The sequence below is a fragment of the Plectropomus leopardus genome, chromosome 10 (genome assembly GCF_008729295.1).
Source record: "Plectropomus leopardus isolate mb chromosome 10, YSFRI_Pleo_2.0, whole genome shotgun sequence".
Classification (NCBI taxonomy): domain Eukaryota; kingdom Metazoa; phylum Chordata; class Actinopteri; order Perciformes; family Serranidae; genus Plectropomus; species Plectropomus leopardus.
This window is the reverse complement of record NC_056472.1, coordinates 24592249-24616592: the sequence shown is the minus strand read 5'-3', so window position 1 is coordinate 24616592 and position 24344 is coordinate 24592249. Positions and strand designations below refer to the sequence as shown.

The 24344-nt window shown below is 37.6% G+C and overlaps 2 protein-coding genes and 1 long non-coding RNA gene across 3 annotated transcripts in view; all 3 read left to right on the top strand.

The window, feature by feature from the left end:
• Window positions 1-1188: 1188 nt before the first annotated feature.
• Window positions 1189-9861, top strand: atp6ap2 (ATPase H+ transporting accessory protein 2). The gene is given in 10 exon segments (XM_042494593.1): window positions 1189-1224; window positions 1226-1265; window positions 3414-3544; window positions 4301-4429; window positions 4537-4632; window positions 4739-4876; window positions 5636-5689; window positions 5780-5929; window positions 6036-6155; window positions 9012-9861. Coding segments are annotated over 10 exon segments (1089 nt in total). The 3' UTR covers window positions 9207-9861.
• Window positions 9862-10717: 856 nt separating this feature from the next.
• LOC121948900 lies at window positions 10718-12974 on the top strand. Its single transcript, XR_006106192.1, has 3 exons — window positions 10718-10821; window positions 11698-11787; window positions 12210-12974. It is a non-coding gene; the product is annotated as an uncharacterized LOC121948900 (long non-coding RNA).
• Window positions 12975-14265: 1291 nt separating this feature from the next.
• Window positions 14266-24344, top strand: part of senp7 (SUMO specific peptidase 7) — a 26312-nt gene continuing 16233 nt past the window's right edge. Inside the window, exons 1-8 of the mRNA XM_042494779.1 lie at window positions 14266-14431; window positions 15845-15933; window positions 17664-17729; window positions 17841-17956; window positions 19220-19474; window positions 21586-21701; window positions 22102-22220; window positions 22841-23206. Of these exons, the coding sequence (XP_042350713.1) occupies window positions 15877-15933; window positions 17664-17729; window positions 17841-17956; window positions 19220-19474; window positions 21586-21701; window positions 22102-22220; window positions 22841-23206 (1095 nt within the window). The 5' untranslated portion in view covers window positions 14266-14431; window positions 15845-15876. The remainder of the gene's footprint in view (window positions 14432-15844; window positions 15934-17663; window positions 17730-17840; window positions 17957-19219; window positions 19475-21585; window positions 21702-22101; window positions 22221-22840; window positions 23207-24344) is intronic.

Genomic DNA, 24344 nt, shown 5'->3' with positions numbered 1-24344 from the left:
CTGTGAAATGTTTCTCCCATTTGTCAGTAAAATGTAGCCGAATAGCAGCAAATATATGTTTGTTACTGTGCGGTTCATGGTGGTTTTTTTTTGTTGTTTTTGCATTATTAACCTTTAGTAGAACACAACATTACAGATCAGAGAACATGTTAACAAAAAGCATCAATCAATTGTCAAAAGTACAAAAGTCAATAGAAATCTAAAAATCAAAGTAACCTCATAAAGTAGACGTATAAAAAAAAATTTTAAAAAAATGAATAGATACCAATAAAAATGAATCTAAAATACAAAAAATATCTGTTATATCATTAAAATCTGAAAATAAAAGTAGCTATAGGAAAATGAACAAACAAAAGTACATAGTCAATAATAAATAAATTAGAAAAAATAGAACTGAATAGAATTGTAGCATAATCAAAATACTTAAATGCATTGTATAAAAACATCTGTTTAAAATGAAATTGGAATTTTTTTGTACTAAGTTTTAGTGAAGCAATTAGATTTTTTCAAAATTAAGGATCAACTTCAGGAAGAAATGACATAACAGTAATCTGAACAATGCATTCTTACCCAAAGCCATCAGTCTGACAAACAGTTAACATTGGATAAATAATATATGTGTGTGTATGTGTGCGTGCGTGTTTATATTTTACTGTTTAATTTATAAGGCAAGATAAAACAGAATTTTATAAATCCCAAAGGAGATTCTTGTGCCAGATTGCTCCAGAAATACAGTAGCAAAAAAGAATACAACAACGGAGCAAATAAGTGAAAATAAAAAAAAAAAAATACAAAGTGTCTGAAATAAAATAAAATACAAAGTGCCTGAAACAAAATAAAATACAAAGTGTCTGAAATAAAATAAAATACAAAGTGCGTGAAACAAAATAAAATACAAAGTGTCTGAAATAAAATACAAAGTGCCTGAAATAAAACACAAAGTGTCTAGTTATAATAATGTTTAAAAGTAAAAGTTAAAAAACAAACAAACAAAAACAAATATGTACACATCACTGTCAATGATAAACCTGAGCCGCTGCACTGTATATATAATGTCTACATGCATGTACTTTATGTACTGTCAGTATTTGGAGTACTCTGCGCTACTCCTCTGACAGATATTCTCCCGTGGTGCTGTGCGGCGCGGTGACGTCAGGTCAGCTGATCTGTGCTGCAGTGAGGAGAAAGATGTCGCTGACAAACTGTCGAAGGATGGAGGCTGTTTTTCTCCGCCGTGTTTGCCCTCTGCTGCCTTGTCTCCACCGGTGAGAAATGTGCATCGACAGATAATCATGTTCCACCATTTTTGAGATAATTTTACACATAAATATGACGTTATAATCGTATCTATCCACCGTACTTGTAAATGACAACCTAACGTTAGCTTGAAACATCGTTAGCGTCGCCGTTTAGCTCCTTATTAAACCGTATGTTTGGTTTAAGAGTCTCGTTTAAATGAATGGAAACGTGTCATATAATAATGCTGTACTTTCAAGCAGTGGGTTTTAACATCTACGTGTGATTTTAACACGCGTTTTAAAAACTGAACACCATACTGTTAGCCTGTTGCTAATATTTAAAGCGTTAGCAGGCTGTAAACGCTAAAAGTGAGGACATTCATGTATTTCCTGTTGGAAATGTTCACAAAATGCTCATGTTAAGAAAGACAGAAACATACATTTATGTGCTTCCTTGTTTCTGGTTGCTGATTTACTCAGGACCGAGCAGTCATGTGACAGGCTGTAAACGGACGGTTCCTCTTTAACATTCATCATCAGGAGTCACGAGTTTATGTCTCTGAGCTGTGATGATAATACTGCAGGACTGATGTCTTTACTCTGACCCGTGAGGTCCAGTCAGCCTGTGGAGAAAAAATATGCTTTCTGTCATGTACAAGTAACATATCAGTGAAAGGCAGTCATAACACCACATTAACAGATGTGTCACAGCTTCTCATTAAACAGAGACTACTTTCTTTTATTGCAAAACAGCAGCTGAAGAGGAGAAGAGAGTCATTTAAATCAGGTTTATTGACAAAGTTTATCACATACATGTAATTTACCCTGGTGTTTTGGTTCACAACAATAAACATAGTGAAGGAAAATTTTTAAAAAAGCAAGTAGAATAGATATACTTTATTAATCCCATGGGGGGAATTGTTTTGTTACAGCAGCAAATAAGAGAGCAGCAACTGAATACAGCCTTTGTTAAAAAGGTAAAATAATGCAAATTTAAATACAAAGGAAGGCATTTAAGATAGAATAAATAGAATAAATATATATATATATATATATATATATATATATATATATATATATATATATATACAGTAACAATAATAATATTGGGTCTCGCCCACCTGAAGATAGGATTTTCAAAATTTGAAGTCAATCCGGCCAAAGCTGTAGGAGTATTTGGATCAGAAAAACTGCAAACAATTGTAGAAAATTGTTTTTCAATTGAAAATGGTGGACGTCCTGTTGGGTTTAGAGTATGGCTCCAAGAGACTTTTTTGTTTGTCCTGTAATGCTCAATACTCCTCCCAATTTATGTATGTTTAGGTGAATTGTACCACAGGGGCTCCTTTGTTGAAGTCTGTTAGGTGGCAATCTTGAGGCATTTTTTTAAAAAATTTAAATTTAAACATTTTGTGACTTTTTGAGCATGTTTAGGCCCTCAAAAATTTGTCTAATTTGTTCAAATAAGAAAAATAATATAATAATAATAGTAATTCCTTCAGCTTAAATAGGGTCCGTGCACCTTTCGGTGCACGGACCCTAAATAAAGATACCTCAGTATGTACAGAGAACAAACAAAAAAGCCAAAAAGATTCAGAAAAGCAATAATAAAGAAAAAATGGGCAAAAAGTGAAGATGGATGTGCTAACATAGCAAATGTGCAAATGCAGATGTGCAACAGAGACAATGATCAGTGAGTCCAGTGCAGATGTTGAGTTCACCTGCCACATAGAGGGGCTCTGTTAAAGAGTCGGGAGTCTGTTAGAAAACGAGCTGCGCTGTCTCTGAATAGAGTAATGAAGGGGATGGGATGGATTGTCAATGACAGACAGCAGAGTACTGCAAAACTCAAGAAGAAAATGCAGACTAGAAAAAAATACAATAAAAATTATGCAAAAATACTATAGTACAGTATATCTTTTTTTAAATGAAAGAGTCGTTGTTTTTTCAATATTGCACATTGTGTGCAGGAATTTGCAAGATATTGACCAGAATATGTGCAAACGTTCACAAAATGAAGTAGGCTTGCATGGGTATGAGGTTTTTACGGTATGATAACTGTCTTGGAAAATATCTTGGTTTCTTGTTATATAGTATTACACAATACCATTATCATTATCCATTACCAGGACCCTTAAAGGAAAGTTTGTGTTATTTCTCTCATTTTCCCCACAGGTGTTCATGGAGACAGTTTAACGGTGCTGCAGTCTCCAGAGTTTGTGTCCTTTAAGAAAGGAGACTGGCCCGTCTCTGGAGAGAAGATCCCTGACCTGGTGGCTTTAACCATGGGCTTCTCCGTTCAAGAGGTGCTTTTTAATTGTCTTTAGGGTTGGCCTATAACAGATATTTCTTTAAATAATGTCTGTGTGCCTCATGAATGTATTTCAGGTCATTTTTTAGCTTTACTGTTTACCGTACCGCTTTGGTTTACTCTCACCTTATCGTTTTTTAAAATTTTTTTCAGCTGAAAAGCTCTAAAATGCTACTGTACACTTCTTGCTCAGTGAGACACAGTAAGTAACCAGCTAAAAAAATACAGAAGCATTTAGCATCTAAAGAAAAAGATATGTCGGGATTTTTTGGAGACCAAATCAGAGCTAGAAGAGAGTTAATTGTGGTCAGAAACACGACTCTAAATAATTCATAATGCTTTTCTGTAACTGCAGAAAAGCTTATGTTTGCTTACATGTTTATCATAGCAACTTAAAAGATGATGATATTATAGTTGAGAAAAGTTCAAGCAGCGAGCACATCCAGAGGTGTTTTAAACTAGGTGCTGGACCAAGCAGAAATAGCTGTGAAAGATAAAATAAAGTCCGCATGAAAATGTGTTCAGTTTCCTCCACGTGTGACGTTTTGGGCATTAGCTCTTCCTCAAACATGTCTGTTTACACGTGTGGAGGTAATCGAATAAATTTTCATGGGAGCCTTATTTATTCTTTTATATTGATGATACGCCTGTTGACAACTTTTTTCTGCCCCCCCCCGAAAAATCAGTTATTGCAGGTGTATGCGTGTGATCCTGCTGGCCTACCCCTTACAGTGTGTGTTAATTTGTACAGGATCTGTCCTGGCCCGGTCTTCAGGCCGGTCCGTTGTTCCAGCGTCCCCGGGCTAATGTACTGGTGGTGGTGAGAGGAGTGGACAGCCTGACTCTGCCTCAGAGTGTGGCGTCTTTCCCCCTGGAGAACGTGAGTCAGACTGGACTGTGGCTTTATGATGGTGTTTTGTACATCAGATATAAAACTGAAGTGTTCTGTGTAATTATTAAATCCGTGGTTCTTTTTCTTCTCTGCAGCCGGTACCCTTCACCTTGGACAGCGTTGCAGAGACGGTGCACTCTCTGTTTGCTGAGGACACCCCTGTGGTGCTGCAGCTGGCCCCCAGTGAGGAGGTAACGAAAATATACTGAGACAGAACAGGACACACCTGCCAACTGTGACATCACTCTTAAGAGACTGATATGTTTTTGTTAAAAATCTGTTTGTTGTCGTTCTCAGAGGCTGTATATGCTGGGTAAAGCCAATGCTGTGTTTGAGGACCTACCAGTCACCTTGCAGCAGATCCGTGCCCGTCTGTCTCAGGACGGCTCCGTGCTGGCTTCTCTGCCGCTCAACTCGCTCAGCAGGAATGCAGAGGTCAGTTTCAAACAGCCACAGCGTGTCCACACAAGAATGTACTGGCTTTGTGGGTCTCATATTGTCAAGTTATGGCCCTGTTCCCACGCAACCACCATCATTTTACTGATGTTTGTTTTAAAGGCAAACTTGTGACGGCCAGCATGATAAAATTGCTGGTTTGAATTTGAAGAGGCCACATTGTACATACTGTCATCACTGCTCTACCTCCAAAATAGGGTGTTAAAATGAATATTCTCATGCAGTTAGCAAACAATATTCACAATATTTTGATGGTGCTCTTGAAAAATAACTTATGGCATCATCAAACCTCGGATTTCTGGGAGTTCAGTGACCAATTTTACCTGATTTAGACTGATTTTTAAGCCTCTGTATCAGCAATAGCCGAGGTCGGACGGATTATATATTTGGGTTATCCGCCGTCTGTCTGTCCCATTCTTTTGAACACCATATCTCAAGATTGTCTAGCGGAAATTTCTTTAAATTTGACACAAAAGTCCAGTTGGACTCAAAAATGAACTAACAAGATTTTGGTGCTCAAGTCAAGTCACTGTGACCTTGCATCCATATCATTCTCGATTTCTCAAGAACACCGTTTAAACAGTTTCTTGAAATTTGGCACAAATGTCCACTTTGAGTCAGGTATGAACTCATCAGAATTTGGTTTGGTTCGATGGCAATTCTGGTTTCAACTTGAATGAACATTTTTCAAGAACCTGTTTTTCTCTTTCTTACCTCCCCACTGTTTCTGCTGTCTAGGCTGATTTGCTCTTCCTGTCTGAGGTCCAAGTCCTGCATGACATCACAGCTCTGGTAAGTCCTCCTTGGTTAGCTGAGGTCAGGCTGAAAATGAGGATCATTTTTGTATTTTGGCTCACGTGTCTTTTGCCCTTCCTCTTGTAGCTGCAGAGACACAGACACTTGGCGAAGGACCACTCTCCTGACCTGTACTCCTTGGAGCTGTCGGGCCTGGAGGAGCTCAGCAGGCTCTACGGCCAAGACTCTCCTCAGTACCGTGATGCCACGGCCATTCTCACCTCTGTTCTGCAGAAAGTAAGGAGAAGCTTTTAATAGGCTGTTATTTACAGAATCTAATTGCGTTTTTTTGTTTTTTTTTAAAGAATTTAACATCTGTATATTTGTGTCTTTTTCATTGTAGTTTGCAGAAGATGTTTATGGTCTCTATGGCAACAGCGCTGTGGTGGAGGTTGTCACAGTCAAGACCTTTGAGGCTCCTTTGACCAGGAAGTCCCGTTCGATCCTGCAGTCCAAACAGATTGTAAGTCTTATTAACTGTTTGCCAAATTTAATTTTAATGTCAACAGAAAAAAAAAGATTAAGGCAGCAAATATAATCTGCAATGCGTTCTAAATTAGTTAGCTGAGTATTAGAAACACCTCTTAGTACAGTCTGATACATTTCAACAGCACAAAATTGCAAGTTAAGTTGATCAGTGCAGCTCTAAACCAGACACAACAAACAGAAAAAAAGGACTCAGTAGAGTGCAGATTTCTATCAGGCGGCCACTACAGACAATTTTTGTAATTCCAGCAGACGCAGGGCAGCACATTTTAGAAGCATCTCTTTATAGCATTTTTTCCAGGTTGCTTCCTTGTTTTTTGCTCTTTTTTTAATATACAAATTTTCAGGTTATTTTTTGTAAATGTTTACAATTTTTTTGGTCATTTCTTGTTTAGTTGCTCTTTGGGTAACTTTTTTTGTTTGGTTGATGAAAAAAATCAAGCCATTTGGTTCAGGTTTCAAAGGGTCAACATAAAAAACGGCTGCATTTCATTTGGGTGAGCTTTGTTTCCTGGCATTGCACATGCTGGCTGACGGTCATGGCTCACTGGGACATATGAAAGAGCTGAGTCATCGTTAATAAATTTGTTTGACTTGTGCTTTTCTAAGTCAAAATATCTGCCGTGGAATATAAATAATGTACAGTACGGCCGTATCATGTAAAATTCATGTATCTAGTGGTGTATTGATGCACCGGCGGGTGAAATCTTGCGCTGAAATAAAAATCAGTGCTTTTGGAATTTATGGTGGGACTGTTGTTAACCCCTTATGTGAAGTATAAACCCAGTTCCAGTCCGTGCTGTTTGGTTTTTATGACTCAGGTCTGGAACCGAAGAATGCTTTGATCAGCCACTCTAATAAAAATGGGTAAGGGGGTGAGAGCGTGCAGGGGTGAGTCCTAATAGTCCTGTTAATGCGTCTTATTAGATGTTGCCCTCCCTCTATCACACTCACATCCTGTTGTGTGCTCGATGCACACACTGCGGTGGAGATGAAAAGGTTAGAGGTCTGGCACTCAGACAGTTTTTTTTAGAACATATTTTTATTATTTTAAGAGCACAAGGCTCACAGTGTTACAAAACAGATCCATTGTGTATATACAGTTAAAAGGTTTAAACAGTCAGACTCCCGCACATACATGCAGCATAAAAAGGACATTTGATATAAGATAACATGCAGAGATAAAATATGACTTTAAAAAATGATTTAAGTGATAATTATAGTATTATAAAAGAAAATTGAAAGAAAAAGGTTAAATAAGCAATAATAATAATAACAAAGATAAACATATAAATATAGACGATAGCAGTATCTTGAAAAGCGAAGTACGTTGTCCTCTGACTCTCATCAGCAGCCTATAGTAAAAGATGGTCCAGATTTTTTTTTTATTTTTTATTGGAATCAGAATTGTTGCACATCATACAGCACAGTGGACCTTCATCGTTTTTCTGTTTTTTTCTTACAATGAAGTGGGAAAGAGGTAAAATAAAATAAAAAAATAATTAGAAGTGTATCTTGCTAAATCGTTCAGGCAACGGCAACAGTATGTTTTTCTGAAGAGAAGAAACAATCAGATAATACAAACAAAAAAAAGGGGTAAAAAAAGCAAAAACAAACAACAAAAAAATAATTAAAGACTAAAGACATTTTTAAATCCATAACAATATCAATTTGAAAAAAGGTCTCTACTCCGAAAGAAAAGAAACAATAGAATCACAAATAAACTATGAACACTTTAATAGCTCAATGAAAAGTTATGGGAAGTGATATTTTAAATATGTTTTCTTAGATCAAGTGAAGTCTGATCTTTAATGAGGATAAATGTACAGCCGAAGATGTCCAGCAGCTTTTAAACTTTTCCATTTTCTCGTTCTTACTCGCGATCAACATAATATTAAACATTTATTTATTTACAAATCTCTTTACAGTGTCTGGTCTCAAAACAAATGTCTCAAAACTGAATAGAAATGTCACTTTAAATAGCTTTTCCATAAAGATTTTACTTTGTGTCCAGTAATCCAGAAGCTTTGGGCTTTGATGATAATAATGAGTTGCCTTTTTCTCCCCATATGACGTCCAAAACAAAATGTTTTTATTTAAGAAAAGCTGTTGTGCAGGCGTTTTAACAAATCTTATTAAGCTCTTCAGCCCAAATTCTCTCAGTCTAGACCTGGGGTCAGCAACCTTTTAAATCAAAAGAGCCATTTTGACCAAAAATAATTTTAAAAACCTGTCTGGGGCCGCAAAACATATTTGAGCCTTATAGTCAAGGTAACACAGCCTATTAAGTCTAAATAAGTCCATCGACATTATTTGTCTAAATAAGTATTTATTAATATGTTTTACAACAATGATATGATTATTTGGCTCTTTAACTTTCTAGAGTTGGCAGTTAAAGCAAACAAATCTTTTTACACACTGTTAAATTCTCTATTTTCCTCCGAGACTTTTGGATTTGTAGTAGAAGGGAACTTCGAGAAAAAGCCACCGTCATTGAGGTTTGGCAAAAATTTAGAAGAAAAGGCGCCAGGTCATAGACGTATGACACAAATTTTAGTTAAGTTTAATTCAATTCTTCAGTCGGTTTTCTAAACGTGGAAAATGCAAGCATTTATTTAGACCTAGAACAGAGAATAAATTAATTACAATGTGAAAATAAAAATGAATTTCCATGATTGTGTTTGTGTGTGTGTGTGTGTGTGTGTGTGAAAGCCACTGGAAGCCACTAGAGGGGGGCTAAAGAGCCGCAGGTTGCCCACCTCTGGTCTAGACACTTTTTCAACAGATGCACCCGCCTCTCAGGATTTAAATCTCATACTTGATGTTTTTGCAGAGTAACCCGGAAAGCCCGTACAATCTGGCCTACAAGTACAACTTCCAGTACGCTGTGGTCTTCAACATCGTGCTGTGGCTGATGATCGCTCTGGCCCTCGCCGTCATTGCAATCGCTTACAACCTGTGGAACATGGACCCCGGATATGACAGCATCATCTACAGGATGACCAACCAGAAGATCAGGATGGACTAAATCCTGAGCAGCGACACTCCAGCCGTCCTCTTAGATCCCTCTAGTGAATGTTTGTGTTTTGTGTGAGGTCTTGTTCAGTGAAAAAAAAACTGAGTCAGCTTAATGGGAGGAAGGACGTAACACTGAGTCACCTCTTTGTTTACAAAACAACATCTTTACAGTAGGTTTTTTTTTTTTAAATTTGCCTCCATAAAGCTCTTTAACGTCCTCCACTGATCAAATTCAGACTTCCTCCCCTCAACCTCGGCTCTCATCATTCCTTACCACCTTTAACTCCTCACTAACTACCTTTCGTTTGTTTCCCTGGTGATTGCAACGTTATTTTTTATTGTAAAAAATATATTGTAATAATATGAAAGAATGGTTCCTGTGTGAAGTTGTTGTGCTTGTCTTTCTGTGTGAATCTGTTTTAAGTTAAATGAAATCTATGTGTATATATTGAATATACAGAAGCAACTGTATGAAGAAACTGCTGTACTCTTATTGTGAAAAAGATTTGCGTAGTGTTTATTCCAGGTAGGTTAACCCTGCTTCAATTCCAAATGGTAAATGCTTATTAAAACACGTGAATACTTGATCAGTGTGTTGGTTGTTCTGATTGGACAAAGATAAATGAAGCTCTGTAAATCGCAATAAAAATAAATTATTACATGGATCACTCTGGTTTGTGTTTACTTGAAGAAGTAATGTTTAATTTCATTAATCTGAAGCATGTGCTTAATTTTGGGAAAAAAAATCCTATTTGTATTGTTTCAAAATAACATTTAACCTTTTCCCAACCTCTAACTCCCAACTGTACTTTGTCATGTTTCAGATGTCTATACAATTTTTTTTAGTTTCACCAAAGATACAATACCCTCAAAAATTTAACGCTCTCAGTGGGAAAAAAACCCCTAAAAAAGTATCAAATATTTCACAAAAAAACTTTTTTCTTTTCTTGCTCATTACTCATCTCAGATTTATCTTGGGACTCTTTGGGCAGGCTGGACCCCAGCTTGTCACCATAGCAGCCCTCTGCCATAGTGTATTTTTTTTCTTTTAACTAACTCATTTTTAAAATCTTGGTTTTCAATTATCTTTCTTTTTTTCTCTCATGCACATCTTCACATTACACTGTTAAAAACTGTCTACATGATGCAAACAGTGTACTATAATTAATAGTAATAGAAAATAAATAATTCTCAAGATTTTGTTTTTAACAATTAATCTGGAAATTACATCTCTACAGCAGACTAAGAATTATTAGAGTATACTATAAATAATAATAACATGAAATAATTTAAAATAAATAATCCTCAATATGTTTAAACGATGAATCTGGAAGGGCTGATCTGTTTCTGTAGTTAGACTAATCTCAATCCTCTTTTAAATGGATCTATCTCATGTACATCACGTTATGCGTCATTGTGTAACAGCGCAGCCAATCAGAATGCAGGAGGGGCTTTAAGTCCCGCCTCTGGTATTATCCGCGGTACGTGATTGGCTGTGTGCTTTTGTAACACATCGGGTATTAAATATTACAGGACACAGGAAGCAGCGTTTACCGACAACAGACGACATTATCTCACCTCGAGATTCAAACAGGGAACAAAGATGGTCTGACTGCTAATAAAAGGTAAGATCTGTTTGTCGTTTTTTTCGATGAATATATCACAAATTTTGTTAATCGCGCCTACGCCTATCTATCACGTGGCTGTGTTTTCTTGTGTAATGTCGCAGTCGTGTGAACTGATGCAAATGCAGGCGATGCTAACAGTATTATCGAGAATGTTTGATGTATTATTATTGATTAAGCCATCATAAAGTAGTTTAAATTAACTCCACCTTTACTAGCTGCAGCATCGATGATACATGCATTAATGCGTCAATAATCAAAATACAATATCAAATATATTAGACTTAAATCGGTCATTTTGCATAACGAATACTCTTACTTAACTGTAGGTGTATTTCAATAACAATATTCTTGTATATTTAGGTAAAATTTTGAATGCATGACTGTGCAGTCCTATTCATTTATCTCTTTTCTACCTCTGGTATGTGAGGACAGATCATTTAGAGGACTTATTCGTAATGATACACTCAGTCTTTGGTGCTGTTTTTCCAACTTATTTACCCAACTCTGTTGGGTAAATAAGTTTTGTTTCAACATGGGGGGATACCAAACAGTGTGTTTCCTACATTGTGTTGTGCTGCATTGTTGATTTTTTATGCACCACTTTGAGCTTTGTTGTAAAAAAATATATATATTATCAGTTTATGGTGGAAATGTCTATTATTTTGAATAGAATAATAGTCCTCTGCTACTTTAATGTGTTTATTTAATGACTCCCCTTGGAATCTACATATGTGTATTTTTCTATCCATCTATAGTACAAATAGCTTTATTGTCATGTTTATGATATACAAAGTTAACCTGCTTATATGCAAAAGATCTTCACAAGGCTGTTCTACTCAGTATATCCTCTCATTTTTTTGCCTTACATCCCAGCTAGCATCTATGTGGTGAGGAGGATCCGGGCTTCCATCGCTGCAGGAGAGCAGCTGGAAAAGCCCATCATAACACCATGTAGTGCTATTGGTAAGACAATGACAACAACCACTACTACAACTCCTGCAAAGAAACAGAAGGAATTCAGAGTTTAAAAACCAGTTTAAAAGAATAAACAGACTCTGAAGAGTAAACAGACAGCTGTGATGTATAATCCCTGCAGCTATTTTGGCTTTTGAAGGATGATCAGCGGCTGAATGTTGGAAATGTCGAAGTTTTGTCAAACAGTAATTGTGCCCCATCAATGAGTCTTTATTTTGAATGAAACTATTTAAAGCCAGTTTTATGACATTATATGTCAGGCAACACTTTTTGTACATCAACCTGCTCTCACATCATGGTTGTGACTGTCTTACCATTATGTCATGAAGCATGTCCCTGAGATTAGGGGTATTAGAGGAGTATTATGTACATGTCACTGACTCACATGGGCTTCTCTATTCCACTTATAGCTGAAATGAGAACGGGACGTGAGTCCAGAGGAAACGCCCCGGTGGTCGCACTGAGTCCAGGACCTGATGAAGGTGTCGGTGGAGCAGTTGGCCCGGGGACGTCCTCAGAGACAGCTGTGCAGAAGTGTGGCTCCTCCTGACGTTAAAGGTCAAGCTGGACACTGGGACTGTGGTCACCATGATGGAAAAATATAGTTTGTTATCTTTGTGTTTCTGCATTACAGGACAATAACACATTATCGTGAATGATTCCATGCATATACAGAACCACCAACCATATCCTGATGGACAAAAAGACTATTGTTTAACTGCTTCCCAGTGTTCATGCTTTACTCGACAGCCATTGTCCCGTTTATGCCTTTTTCACAGCAGACATTTTGATTTTCCATAGGAGAAAACAGGTGCAAATAACATGAATGATAACTCTTAAGGCCTTTTTTAAAAGTGAAAAACAACTTTTCAACTTCACTCCCCCTCCCCCCAGCATGTCCAACTTGTATTTTTATTGCCGCCAAAGTTGCAAAGACAACAGGATGGCTTTCCATTTTCCCCAAACCCTTGCAGCTACCACGGTTTCCCCCCTTTTATTGGTTTTTACACCGTTTGCCATTTCTGCTACTGGGGATAGTCAACACGTTCTCTGTGAGGAGGGCCTGTATTTATGTACTGCAGAGTGTGAAGGTCAACTCACCAACCTCTCTCCAGGGGCTGAGCGGGCCTGATGTTTCTGCTGCTGTATCAATAAATACATAATTCAAAAAAAAAGTTGCTCCAGGGTTGATGTTTGTACACTTAAATGAGGTCATACATTTTCTTAATGATGTTTTGACTTGTAGTAGGATAAACAGATGTGTAACTAGAAACTGCTCGCTGCAAATACTATGAGAAAAATCAATTTGTGAACATTAATTGGAAATATGGACTTACTGTAACAGTTTTTGTAAACAGTTTGTACATTTTAGAAATTATAATTATTAATCTATCCAACAAACTACTTTAAAAAATCCATAAAAATAAACTTTCTGATTCTCATCTATTCTATAATAGTGGCACAGACACAATTATGCATTTATGAACTTATTTATGTATATTCCTCTGGACGGATGCTGAACATATTTTGATATGTTAAATGGAAACGAGATTAATTAAATAAAAGATTTTTTGATCTGGATGATCTGGAGAAAGGTCATGTATTTATTTTAAATCTCTATCTTAAAAAGTTTTGTATCCATAAATACACATGCCCTGAAAGGAGACCCAATATTTATCACCTCAAGCATGAAATGAAACTGTACTTTAAAACATTCAAAGGACTGACAAACCAGAAGAAAACATGACCACCAAATTTGTAAGTTTCCATAAACAAATCACCAAAATTACATTTTTTATAACCAGAACCCGTAAAAACTGAAATTAGCACTGGATTAGTAAATTTCTTACAGTTGTTGGATGCAGTATGCGGGAAGAATGCGACTGTAACAAAAAGACAAAACTAACAAAACAAATCTAAGCTTATAATAGGCTATTTTCTCCAACCTTGTTATACACTGTATAATGACAATAAAGAGCATTCTGATTCTGATTCTGATTCATCAAAATCACAAATTTGGCCAAAAATAAATTGTTTGCATGAACTAACCAGCATGCAAGACACGAGCGACAAACCAAGCCTTTTTCAACTCAAGGACATGGTCCTCTACTTTTACTTTTTAAACATAAAAGGGTAATTTTTAACATCTGACAGCTAATTTACGATGGAGAGAGGGTCATGCATTTTCCCCAAGTCACTCAGGGAGCATTAAGGATCAGAATTTGTAGCTTCAAGGAGGGTCAAAAAACTAAAACAAAGTCAAACCCCAGCCACTCCCCTCCTCTGATAAATAAAAAACACTCCCTAAATAGAAAAATATCATTAATTACGCCTAAGATTTTTGCCGTTATGATAACTCAAATTATCTTCTGTTTGAATAATTAAAAAAAACCCATTAAGATACTTTGACCTGCCGGAGGCGCTAAAAACAAAACAAAGCCGGTGCACTTCCGGTGCTCACCGGATGTTGCTGGGGCACATTGAGTCGCCTGTGAAGCACAGGAACAGAAACGAGCTTAAAAAATCTGTTCCTGCTGTGTCTGGAAGATGCTGCTGGAAATGTTCCTGTGGAAATAGTTGTCTACACACTCCTGTTATTATCTGTTTCACCCAGGAGAAGCCCCGGCCTTTGGTAAGCTTTATCTCTGCTGCGTGCTGCTAGCATCATAAACAAGGTAGCACTAACCAGCTAGCTCCGCCGGCTAACGCGAGCGCGAGCTGAGTGGGTTTTTGTTCACTGTCTGTCGCACTACAACCCTCAAATATCAGCTTAACTAGCACAAATCTGTAGAAAGGTTATGTGTCTTATTTAATACTTTATTTATTTACTCTCAAGGAGAATACAATTTGATCAACATCACTGCAACAATAAATGTGCCAGTGTTAGCCAAACGGCTAATTTCTAACTGTTGTCCCTCGGCCTGATGTGAAATTGGACATTAAAGCTGCAATAAGCAGTTTTATTTTGGTGTCAGTTGGGAAAAAGTCCCTTACTTAACTTCGAGCATGTTATACTTACGTAAACTTAGAGAAAACGGGCTTTCTCCGTGTCATCTCGGCTCTGTTTTCAGGCTTTAGAAATCCTCGCCGTAACGGGATATTTTGACCAATCACGGATCATTTCAGAGACAGAGCGCGCTCCTATTGGCTGTTCTCCAAATGCAGATGCACGTGCACATCCCTCTGATGAAAGCCCGATACAGCACCTGCAAAAGTATTCACCCCCCTTAGCGTTTTTCCAGTTTTGTTGCATTACAACCTGTAATTCAAGTTGATTTTACTGTTTTTGTTTTTTGTAATGGACCTACACTGAATAGACAAAATTTGATATGGAAAAAAATAACAGAGATACAACAAAGAGACCAAAGATGATCCTGAAAGAGTTTGAGCGGTAGACTCCACAGAGCTGGGCTTTATGAAAGAGTGGCCAGAAAGTTCAATTTTAGTCTCATATGACCAGTGCGGGTCAACCGATATTGTTTTTTCAGAGCAGATACCGATTATTAGTCAATAATGAGACTGATAACTGATATTTGGAGTTGACATGCATGTACAATAAAAGTAAAAATCATTCTGTCAATATTCAGAATTTAAGATATAACAAACTCCAACACAAATCTTTGCTTACATGCCTGTGGCAAATGTTTAATCACAACTTTCTGTTAGAGGTTGACAGAAGAAGCGCAAAGAAAGTGTCAGCATGAGAGGAACAAATTTTATATATTCACTTTTTTTTAATTCAAATTTTCACTCGACTTTATACAAAATGTTGCTGGGAACATGCTGCATATGAAGTTTCAGTCTTGATTAAACATTTGCCAAAGACATTTAAACAACGTTTGGTGTTGGAGTTGGTTATATTCCAAATGCTAAATATTAACAGAAATATTTTTTTTTAATTGTAAATGCATATCAGTTCCAAATATTGGTTATCAGTCTCATTAAGAAAGTTCCTCGATAGACCAATACTGGTTGACCCTAGTTTGTGACCACCTTGTTATACAGACTGACTGTTTTGATGGAAACAGTCTGATGTTTTTTCCAGTGTACTTGCTGTGCCTTATCAAACTGTGGACCATGATGGAGCAAAGAAGAGCCTTAACTATTCCATTCAACGTTGACAAGGATAACTTGGTATGTGTGACAAGCATGTTAACTTGTAAGCTTTTGGTGTGCATTATGTATTTCTTTCTCATCCTGAGAAGATATTGTGGCGAGTGACGCTTGCTTTAAGGCTGCCGTCATAGATTGGCTTCTGATCTCATGTTTGTGGTGATATGGAGTTGTTTAATGACTCTACTCTTGCACAGATCTGCTCTTGTGATTGCTAACGCTATATTGCTTATCTCTCTTGTTCAGTGAGCACACACATCCCTGTTGTTAAAAGAAATGGATCTCAGTAAACGCAGGACACTTCACTGCTTAAACATGAGCAGCTGCAATCAGCAACTTTTTGCATAGCTTCTGTTATGCTTTCGTTACCATTTGGGATGTCTGTTTTGGTTCATTTTGCTTTCGACAGATCGCCACCAATAACTATGTAGTTTTCAAGAAAAACACAACTTAACGTTAAAAAATACAAGTGCCGCGGTGCAAATAGACTCTGTGGTTGTGCGAGTGGGAATATCTCATGCAGCTGTCTGATCGGACAGTTAAAAATAAAGTGATGTTAATATAACGTTATCTGAAAACAAAAGTGGAGCTTTTACAGCTGAGCTGCTTGCACAAGTATTGAAGCGATTTGATGAGAAAAATATGAGGTCAACGTTTTTTGTGGTCTTTCATTTGGACACCATAGAAGTAAACTCAGGTGTTCTCAATGTTGTTCATGACATAACGTTACTAACGTTAAATATCTCGCTGCAAGTGAGAGACCTAGTTTTTTATTTGCCCAGAAGCTAACTGTCCTAATGTTTCAACGAGCTGTCGCTTTCAGAATCTCTGTAATTCAGCCTTGGACACTGTGGTGTCTTTTTGGAGAATTTGTAAAATAAATGCATTATAAATAATTTTGAGACTGGATGTCTTCTGTGACTGATTATTCAATTTTCTGTTGTTAGCCATCCCCACTTGCCGTCCATGATGCTTTTGCCGAACAGAAGCTGTGTACGACTGTCTGTAGTTATTGAAAGTGCAATAAGAAAATGTTTTAGATGTGCCGGGTTGTGGTAGTCCCATCTCAGAAGTTGAATAATGGCGCTGCAGATGTAACTCTTGTGGCTGCGGGTCTCTTTGTTAGTAGTTATCAGCAGAGTGTTTGTGTGTATTTGTGTGCAAATTAACCTCTAGATCAACATAACTGGTCAAAAATATTCTTGGCAATTAACTGATTGACAGTCAACCGTTGACATCCTTAGTTACTGTTATAAGCTGTTGCTAGGGCTGCAACTAACAGTTCATGTAATTGTGGATTGTTTTGCAGCTTCTTTGTTAATTATGCTGCACATAAAATATCTTCTAGTATTATGTCTGTAAAAGATTCATTAAACCCAAAGTTAAGTGTTTTATTCGTTTTGTCTGACCAACAAAAGAAAACCAAAAATGATCAATTAGCAAATAACAAGATGGAGAGAATCAGCAAGTCCTCACAACTAAAAAGCTGTATATAAGTTATGTTAGTATTTAAGCCTAAAAATGATGATACATGCTACTAATCAGTGAATTAATGTATGTATGCTGCTTTAACACCAGTTTTCCTAAACATCTGTGACGGCATGTTTGCATGATCGCATAGAAAAATAATGCTGGCATAATAAATTACAGCTCAAAGCTTTGCTCGTTAGCGCTCGCTTTATTTTGCTGGTTTTTGTTCCTTGTCATTCATTTCACAAAAGCATGGTAACTAACCACCCTGTGAATTTTAGATGGAAAACCCACTCAAAATCTCCATGCCATGTGTTTCATCAGAGTGTGGGAAGTTAGAAAGACAGGTACAGCGATATCTTTGCTATCTGTGTGACCACATCAACAACAGTTACTGTGGCAGAGTGGCTACTGTGGATTACTTGTGACACTCAAACTTCTTTTTTTTCCTTCAACAGGTTTCCTGGACGGCATTTGCAGGATGCAGACGCCGAAATCATGATTCGCCGCATAAAAATGGATCCATGCTGTTAGATCATAAGCATGCAGCCATGATCAAATTGGAAATGGCCAGGTAAGCATACTAAATTTTGCTGTTATTTGATAATGCACTGTATTATGTTAAGTATTTTGTTTTACTTGTTGTGATTTGATGTTGTCGTCCTGTTTATTTGGATGCTGCTATTTTACCCTTGGCAAGGTCTCTCTTGCAAAAGAGGTTTTTTAACTCAATAGCCGCCTTTACACAGTGATAGCGGTCTCTGTAGAGCAAACTCTAACAGATCTAAAGCTTTATTTCAGGCTTTAACTTTTCTGTTTGCCACCACATTTTAGTGAGATAAACTGAACTTCTCTTTTTAAATTTCTATTTGTGTGTTTCTTTATTGCCCTGTGTTTCTTTTATAACTCGTCCTCATACCTTTCTCTCATATGTAAAGTGCTTTGAACTGCACCTCATTGCAATGTCTTAAACCTTCACAAGATGGGGCTGTCATCCTGATTATTAAGAGTTTAAGGTGATTCACAGCAGTGTTTGATAACAACACATTCATATCAAACACGGGGAATTAAGCTGCACCTTTGGAGTGACGTCCTGGTGTTAATACTGTGTTTTTTTAAGGGAGCATCTTACCCTGTTTAGTTTTTGCTTAAACACTTTTTTGTTGTCAGAATCTTTGCTGTTGTTGTTATCTTATTGTAAAAAAAGCAAACAAACGTCGTCAATACATGTTTGAGATGAAGCAACTCCATGCATGACACAAACAGAAGATCTAGGTGTTACACCACAGTATCACACTGCTCCTGCTGTTTTGACAGAAACCAGTGAAACCACAACTCATCGTTCTTCATGTTACAAAGACATTGAATCAGTGGTTGAGCAGTTATGGCCTTTGAAATATGAGACGATTTCACGTGTCTGTTATACCATCATTATCGCTCTGTTGAGTATGTTTGTGTGTTGAAGTTCATTGTTCTCCTAAGTTTCGTCTAAATGTGATTTGTGGTATCTCGAGACATTTTTTAGTCCAAACAGAAAACATAAAACTTCTGTTGCTTCAAGATTACCAGGTGTCTCTTGTTTGTGTGTATTAATCTTGCGCAAAGTTTTAAAGAAAACATTGGCTATAAGCACCATGACTGGAGGCCAACCTTATCATGATTGCACACATGGCTTATCTTCACCCCTCCCTGTTGATCAGCTGGTATACACGGAGTCTGACCTGTGATGGTAGATGACAGGCTGTAAGTCAGAGCGCCTGGAGGGGGGCACGATGTTGCAGAGAAGACGCTGCTCTAGGAAGGCTGTGAATAATTCCTTCTGTGTTTCATCCTGCAGGAGGAAGCCATGTCTAATCCTGACCAATGTCCTGGAAACGGAGCTGGGTAAGGCCTATATGGAAAGGATAAGACTGAGTCACACTTCGGGGAATCGAGGACAAGTGATGCCTTCACGGAGGGAGAGTGGACGATGCAAAGAGGAACCTCAGATCGGCAGAGAAATGAAGTCCAGTGAGAAGGAAACCAGGAGTGATAAAAACAAGACTGTAACACCTAAACAGAACCAGAAGACCACGTCATCACCCGCTCAAAGGTAAGAGGACCCTGTTTTAAAAGGATGGCTCCACATCACAGGAAATATGCTTTCTTGCTGTTTTGCTGAGAACATTGATAGAACTGTTATATCTTACAGATAAAAATAAAGCTACGGCAAGCAGGTGGTTAGTTTAGCTTAGCATTAATACTGGAAAGAGGGGGAAATGGCTATTTTGGCTCTGTCTACGTATATGAACTAAAATTCATCCACCAGCACAAACAAAGCTCATTAATAAACATGTTATATCAGGGCTGGGCGATATGGCTTTAAAATAATATAACATTATATTTTTAGGCTACAATGTGATACATGATATATATCTTGATATTTTGAAATCTATCATCTAAATTAATTTAATAATAATTAATTAATAACTAACCACAACTTTCCAATTCATATTTAACAGTATTTGCAAGACACAATAATGCGCAGCGGTTGCAAAAACAGTTGCGGTCTATAGCTCTGCAAAAGCCCTGCTTTGTGTGTGTGTCTGTGACAGGCAGAGATCCGCAGGAGCAAGTGAGAGAACTGAAATGCCGAAGTGACTTTTGTGTCAGTGGCTTAATAAAAATGACTTGACAATACCTACTTGATGTTCATGATATGGTCATTTTATCTATTGCACATGGAACAAGCCATGATGTATTGAGTATATTTGATATATTGCTCACTGTTAGGTTATATATTGTTTGGTTAGTCTGGACAAAAACATAAGTGAAAAACTAACAAGTTGTGGTAATAAGCTGGATAATTCCTTAACTTCTTGGGGATTTGTCGTTCACCACAATGTTCTCAGACAATAGGGTTAGGGTTAGCTCAGCTTTTTGGCTAAGAAGGTGTCAAACTTAATTAGGTGATAATTTATGCTTAATGCTTTATAAACAATAGAACCAAGGGACAAAAGACGCACAATCAACGGAAGTACAATATTAAGGTTATGGCCTTGTTAACTCATCGTAAAACACTTCATTCAAACTGGACAGAAACTACATAAAACTTACCAAAATCTTATTGGAATTTCCACTGTGAGCTTTCACTCATTTGCAGTGGCAGAAAATTAGCAAAACAATGAAAACAAACCAAAAAAATTCCTGATAGCCAACACATTTTCCCACCCTACCAGGCAAAATGCAGCTGTGACTGTGCGTGACCAAGGAATAATACAAACACATAACCCCACGCATGAGCTTTCCTCTACGTCTCGCAGTGTCCTATAAATGGATAAGGTGTCCCAATATGACCTAAGCTGCTCACCCAGTGCAGTTTCTCCCTTTTTCCACTTGAGCGTTACTAACATTTATTTAATGTCTATTCGTGGGTGAGTGTGGCTGACTATCTGCATACAGGAATGGAAAATCATATTTTGATAATGCTACCACTACAGACGTCTCAATTAGGATTATAAAATGGCATTAAGTCTTTCTGGGTCCCAGGGATATCAAGTGGCAGCCAGTTCACCCTGTGGCTTCTGCACTGCGGATTCCTCAGGGACTTACAGCATCTCTATAAAAATGATGATAATAATAATAATAATAATAAAAGAGATAAACAGTTGCAGAAGTGAACAGAAGACTCACTCCATTCACTGCCAGACTGAGTATTGATTCAGAAAATGGGACCTTGTTATATGAAAAGCTTTTGGGGTCATTTTGTTTTAGAAAGTGCATTTTTCAGTTGTTACACATGATGTTGCACTAGTAGGAAATAGACTTCAGTAGTCAGGATAATGTGTTGTTTTGTCACATGGATGTGTGAATAATGAACAAAAATAACCACAAAAACAGTAGGAGGTATTTTTTATTTGGGTAATTTGTTTTCAGTAAGTTCAAGAAGAAATAACCTTTTAATGGAGTTTGGCTCGGCCGGCTGCATCCTTGGCTCTCCGTATTTTCCAGGCAGAGAGCTTGGTGTTTTTATTTGGAATAGTGCCACTCTGAAAGATTTCACAATTTGAGACTCAAGCTCACATGTGTTTCTGCATTTGTTTTTATGTGTTCAGCGTTGGATGTGGTAGGGTATAATTTAAGTATATAAAGTTTTACACCCTTCATGTAGCTTTGCTGTACGGTGTAATCACAACCTGGTGTTAATTCTTTTGTGTCCTCCAGGTCGAGAATCAGGAGAAGGTCGCAAAATGTTGGTGACGAAGTTGACGTAGAAGAAAACAAAGATATCCAGGAGGTGATAATAGGAAAGGACAACGGAGACAAGTTTGAAGTTGTAGGTGAGTTACCATGAAGACACGCATAGTTACTGTTGTGATGCTCGCCACCTTCACTGGGTAATCTGATGTTGGCTTTTGCTTTGACTCTTTAATGTATATTGTCTTAAAAAGCATAATGTTAAATTCCCAGCTGTCCCCCGACCTTCTTTCATATGTCCTTTAATTTAATAGTTCTTCAAATGGAAAAGATTTATTGATACTCCATGCTTTGCTTCCAGAGTAAATAAACAGATGCTACACTTTATAGTTGAAATAAAACACTTCAGAATTTACTCAGCTTTTCATTACAAGCATGTCTCCTTTTTTATTTTCTCATAGTAGCAGTAGTCGTCAGGCTGTCAGCGCTGCATGTGTTTACTTTACCGTGAAATGTTGATCATTGTTTCTCTGTCTCGTACAGATTGTGGGTTGTCAGTGAGCTGGAAACCTGCCAAGGATACAGGAAGCGGTGATGAGTTCTCTCCAGCTAACATCAAGGACGGGTGGACTGATCCAGACAAAGAAGTACAACACAGTTTGGTGAGTACCGCACCAGGTCGCAGACAAAGCTTTAAAGCTCGCTGTCTAACCACCAGCAGGTAACCTTCATCCAAACATTCCTACAGAAGGCTTAAAAACAAAGCTCAGACGTGCATCTCGTCATGCAGACGTGCTGACAGCTTCTCATGTCAGCCACACGTTTTGAGTGTTTTAGTCACTCTTCCATGAAAGTCACCTGGTAATCTCAAAAACACTTGCATAATACTCCGACATTTTACACCAAACCAGATTATTTGGAGTAATAGGGTCATGATCTCTGGAAAGAGACATTGCTGTTGAGTTTTTTTTTTTTTTTTTTTTTTTTTGCGTTTTGATCACCACAAACACTCGGCAACGTGCACCAAAAAGCTCTAGACTAATAAATATCACTGCAGGCAAGAAAAAATGTGTTTTTGATTTTAGGATTAACTGTCTCCTTAAAATTCATTACTAATGCAGCTTGTGAGAGAACTGAAAACACTCCTGCTTCTGGTTTCAGTATTTACCAACTCAGTGCTGGTTCCAGCAGTGCGAGTGTTGTGGCTCTTCCCATATCAGCATGAGTTGTCTGATGAACTCGCACCTCAACTGAAGCGTTGTGTTCTCTGCTGTCTCAACAGAAGAGAAAAATGAGGGATGCAAGCTCCCAGTGCAATGGGACAAGCAGCCCCAAACGCCACCGTGAGAGTGTGCTTCGCCTCACTGGAGAGGACGGCAGAGATGGAAGACCGACCCCTACACGTACTGGTCTGGAAGACAGTGGAGAGGATGGAGATTTGGAGAGCCTGGACAGAACGATTGTACAGTTCACGGTGGGAGGAGATGATCAAACAGATGTCCTGGTCCCAGTCATTGATCCTCATTTGGTAGCCGGAGACTTAATTGGTTCCCCAAGACGAAGTCTATCGTCCAGCCAGGACAACACGACCACAGCCAGCCCCTCTGAACCCAGTGAGTACACCAGCACAGGACGGGGTCTAAACTCGGTTGCTTCGATCTGCGGCTGAAACTTTTGTTTGAAATAATCTGCGAGGAAACAGTTGCTGAGGCAGCCTTTTATCAGTAGATAAATAAATCATCTGATTTTAAAGCCAAGCACTTAGCTTCAGACGACTGTTTCTGAGACTGGCTCTGAGAAGAACAGGCATAATTAAATTGTCTACGGCATTATCACATAGTCTTCCAGCTAACGCAGTGCAGTTTTATGAGATGAAAGGCAGCTGTGCTCTCTGTTAGAGTCCATTACAAGAAGAGGCTGACAGATGCTATTTTTTTGAGATACAGAAATTGAGAGTTAAAAAAAATTGATACTGATATACTGGTTAAAATATATATTTTAAACATTCATAACAAAGTCATACTTTCAATTACTTAACAGTTTGTGAAATAAACTTGTGAAAAATGTTGCATCTGAGAAATTATACAAAGATTTAAGACTAGGAGCTACAATGCTTTTGTAATAATGTTCCTTCAGTGTACTTAATATGCTTAGAATTTCTAATTATGCTTGACTGTTAATTGCATAAAACAATAAAGAGGACAAACCACAAAGTTAAAAAGAAACTCCTCCAGTGAGGGATGCCAGTTTCCATTAGAACTTTTTAAAAGGGTTTGATTTTTTTAATATGAAAAATGCATAATAGAAAGACAAAAAAGTTAGAAATAAATAAGTTTGTACATAACAATGATACTTGGGGTATATTAGGATCACCGGCAAATATGTCCGTAAAGGTTTTAATCGGATGCCAAAGATTTACAAATGAAATAGACTCTTTGTTTAATTAGTAATAAAATATATTTTTATTAACATTAACTTGCAGATAAATATCTAGATTTGTTTTTTTTCTGCATGTGGGCGAGCTCTGCATCTTCAGTAGTTACTGTTTCCTCTTTTTAGTGTCTTTTCAAGGAAAGCAATCTCTTCTCCTCTGCCTATTCTGAGCTGCCAACCCCCCCTTTTTTTTGTAAAGTGACCTTGAGTTCAAGAAAGGTGCTATATAAATCCAGTGTNAGTTACTGTTTCCTCTTTTTAGTGTCTTTTCAAGGAAAACAATCTCTTCTCCTCTGCCTATTCTGAGCTGCCAACCCCTCCTTTTTTTTGTAAAGTGACCTTGAGTTCAAGAA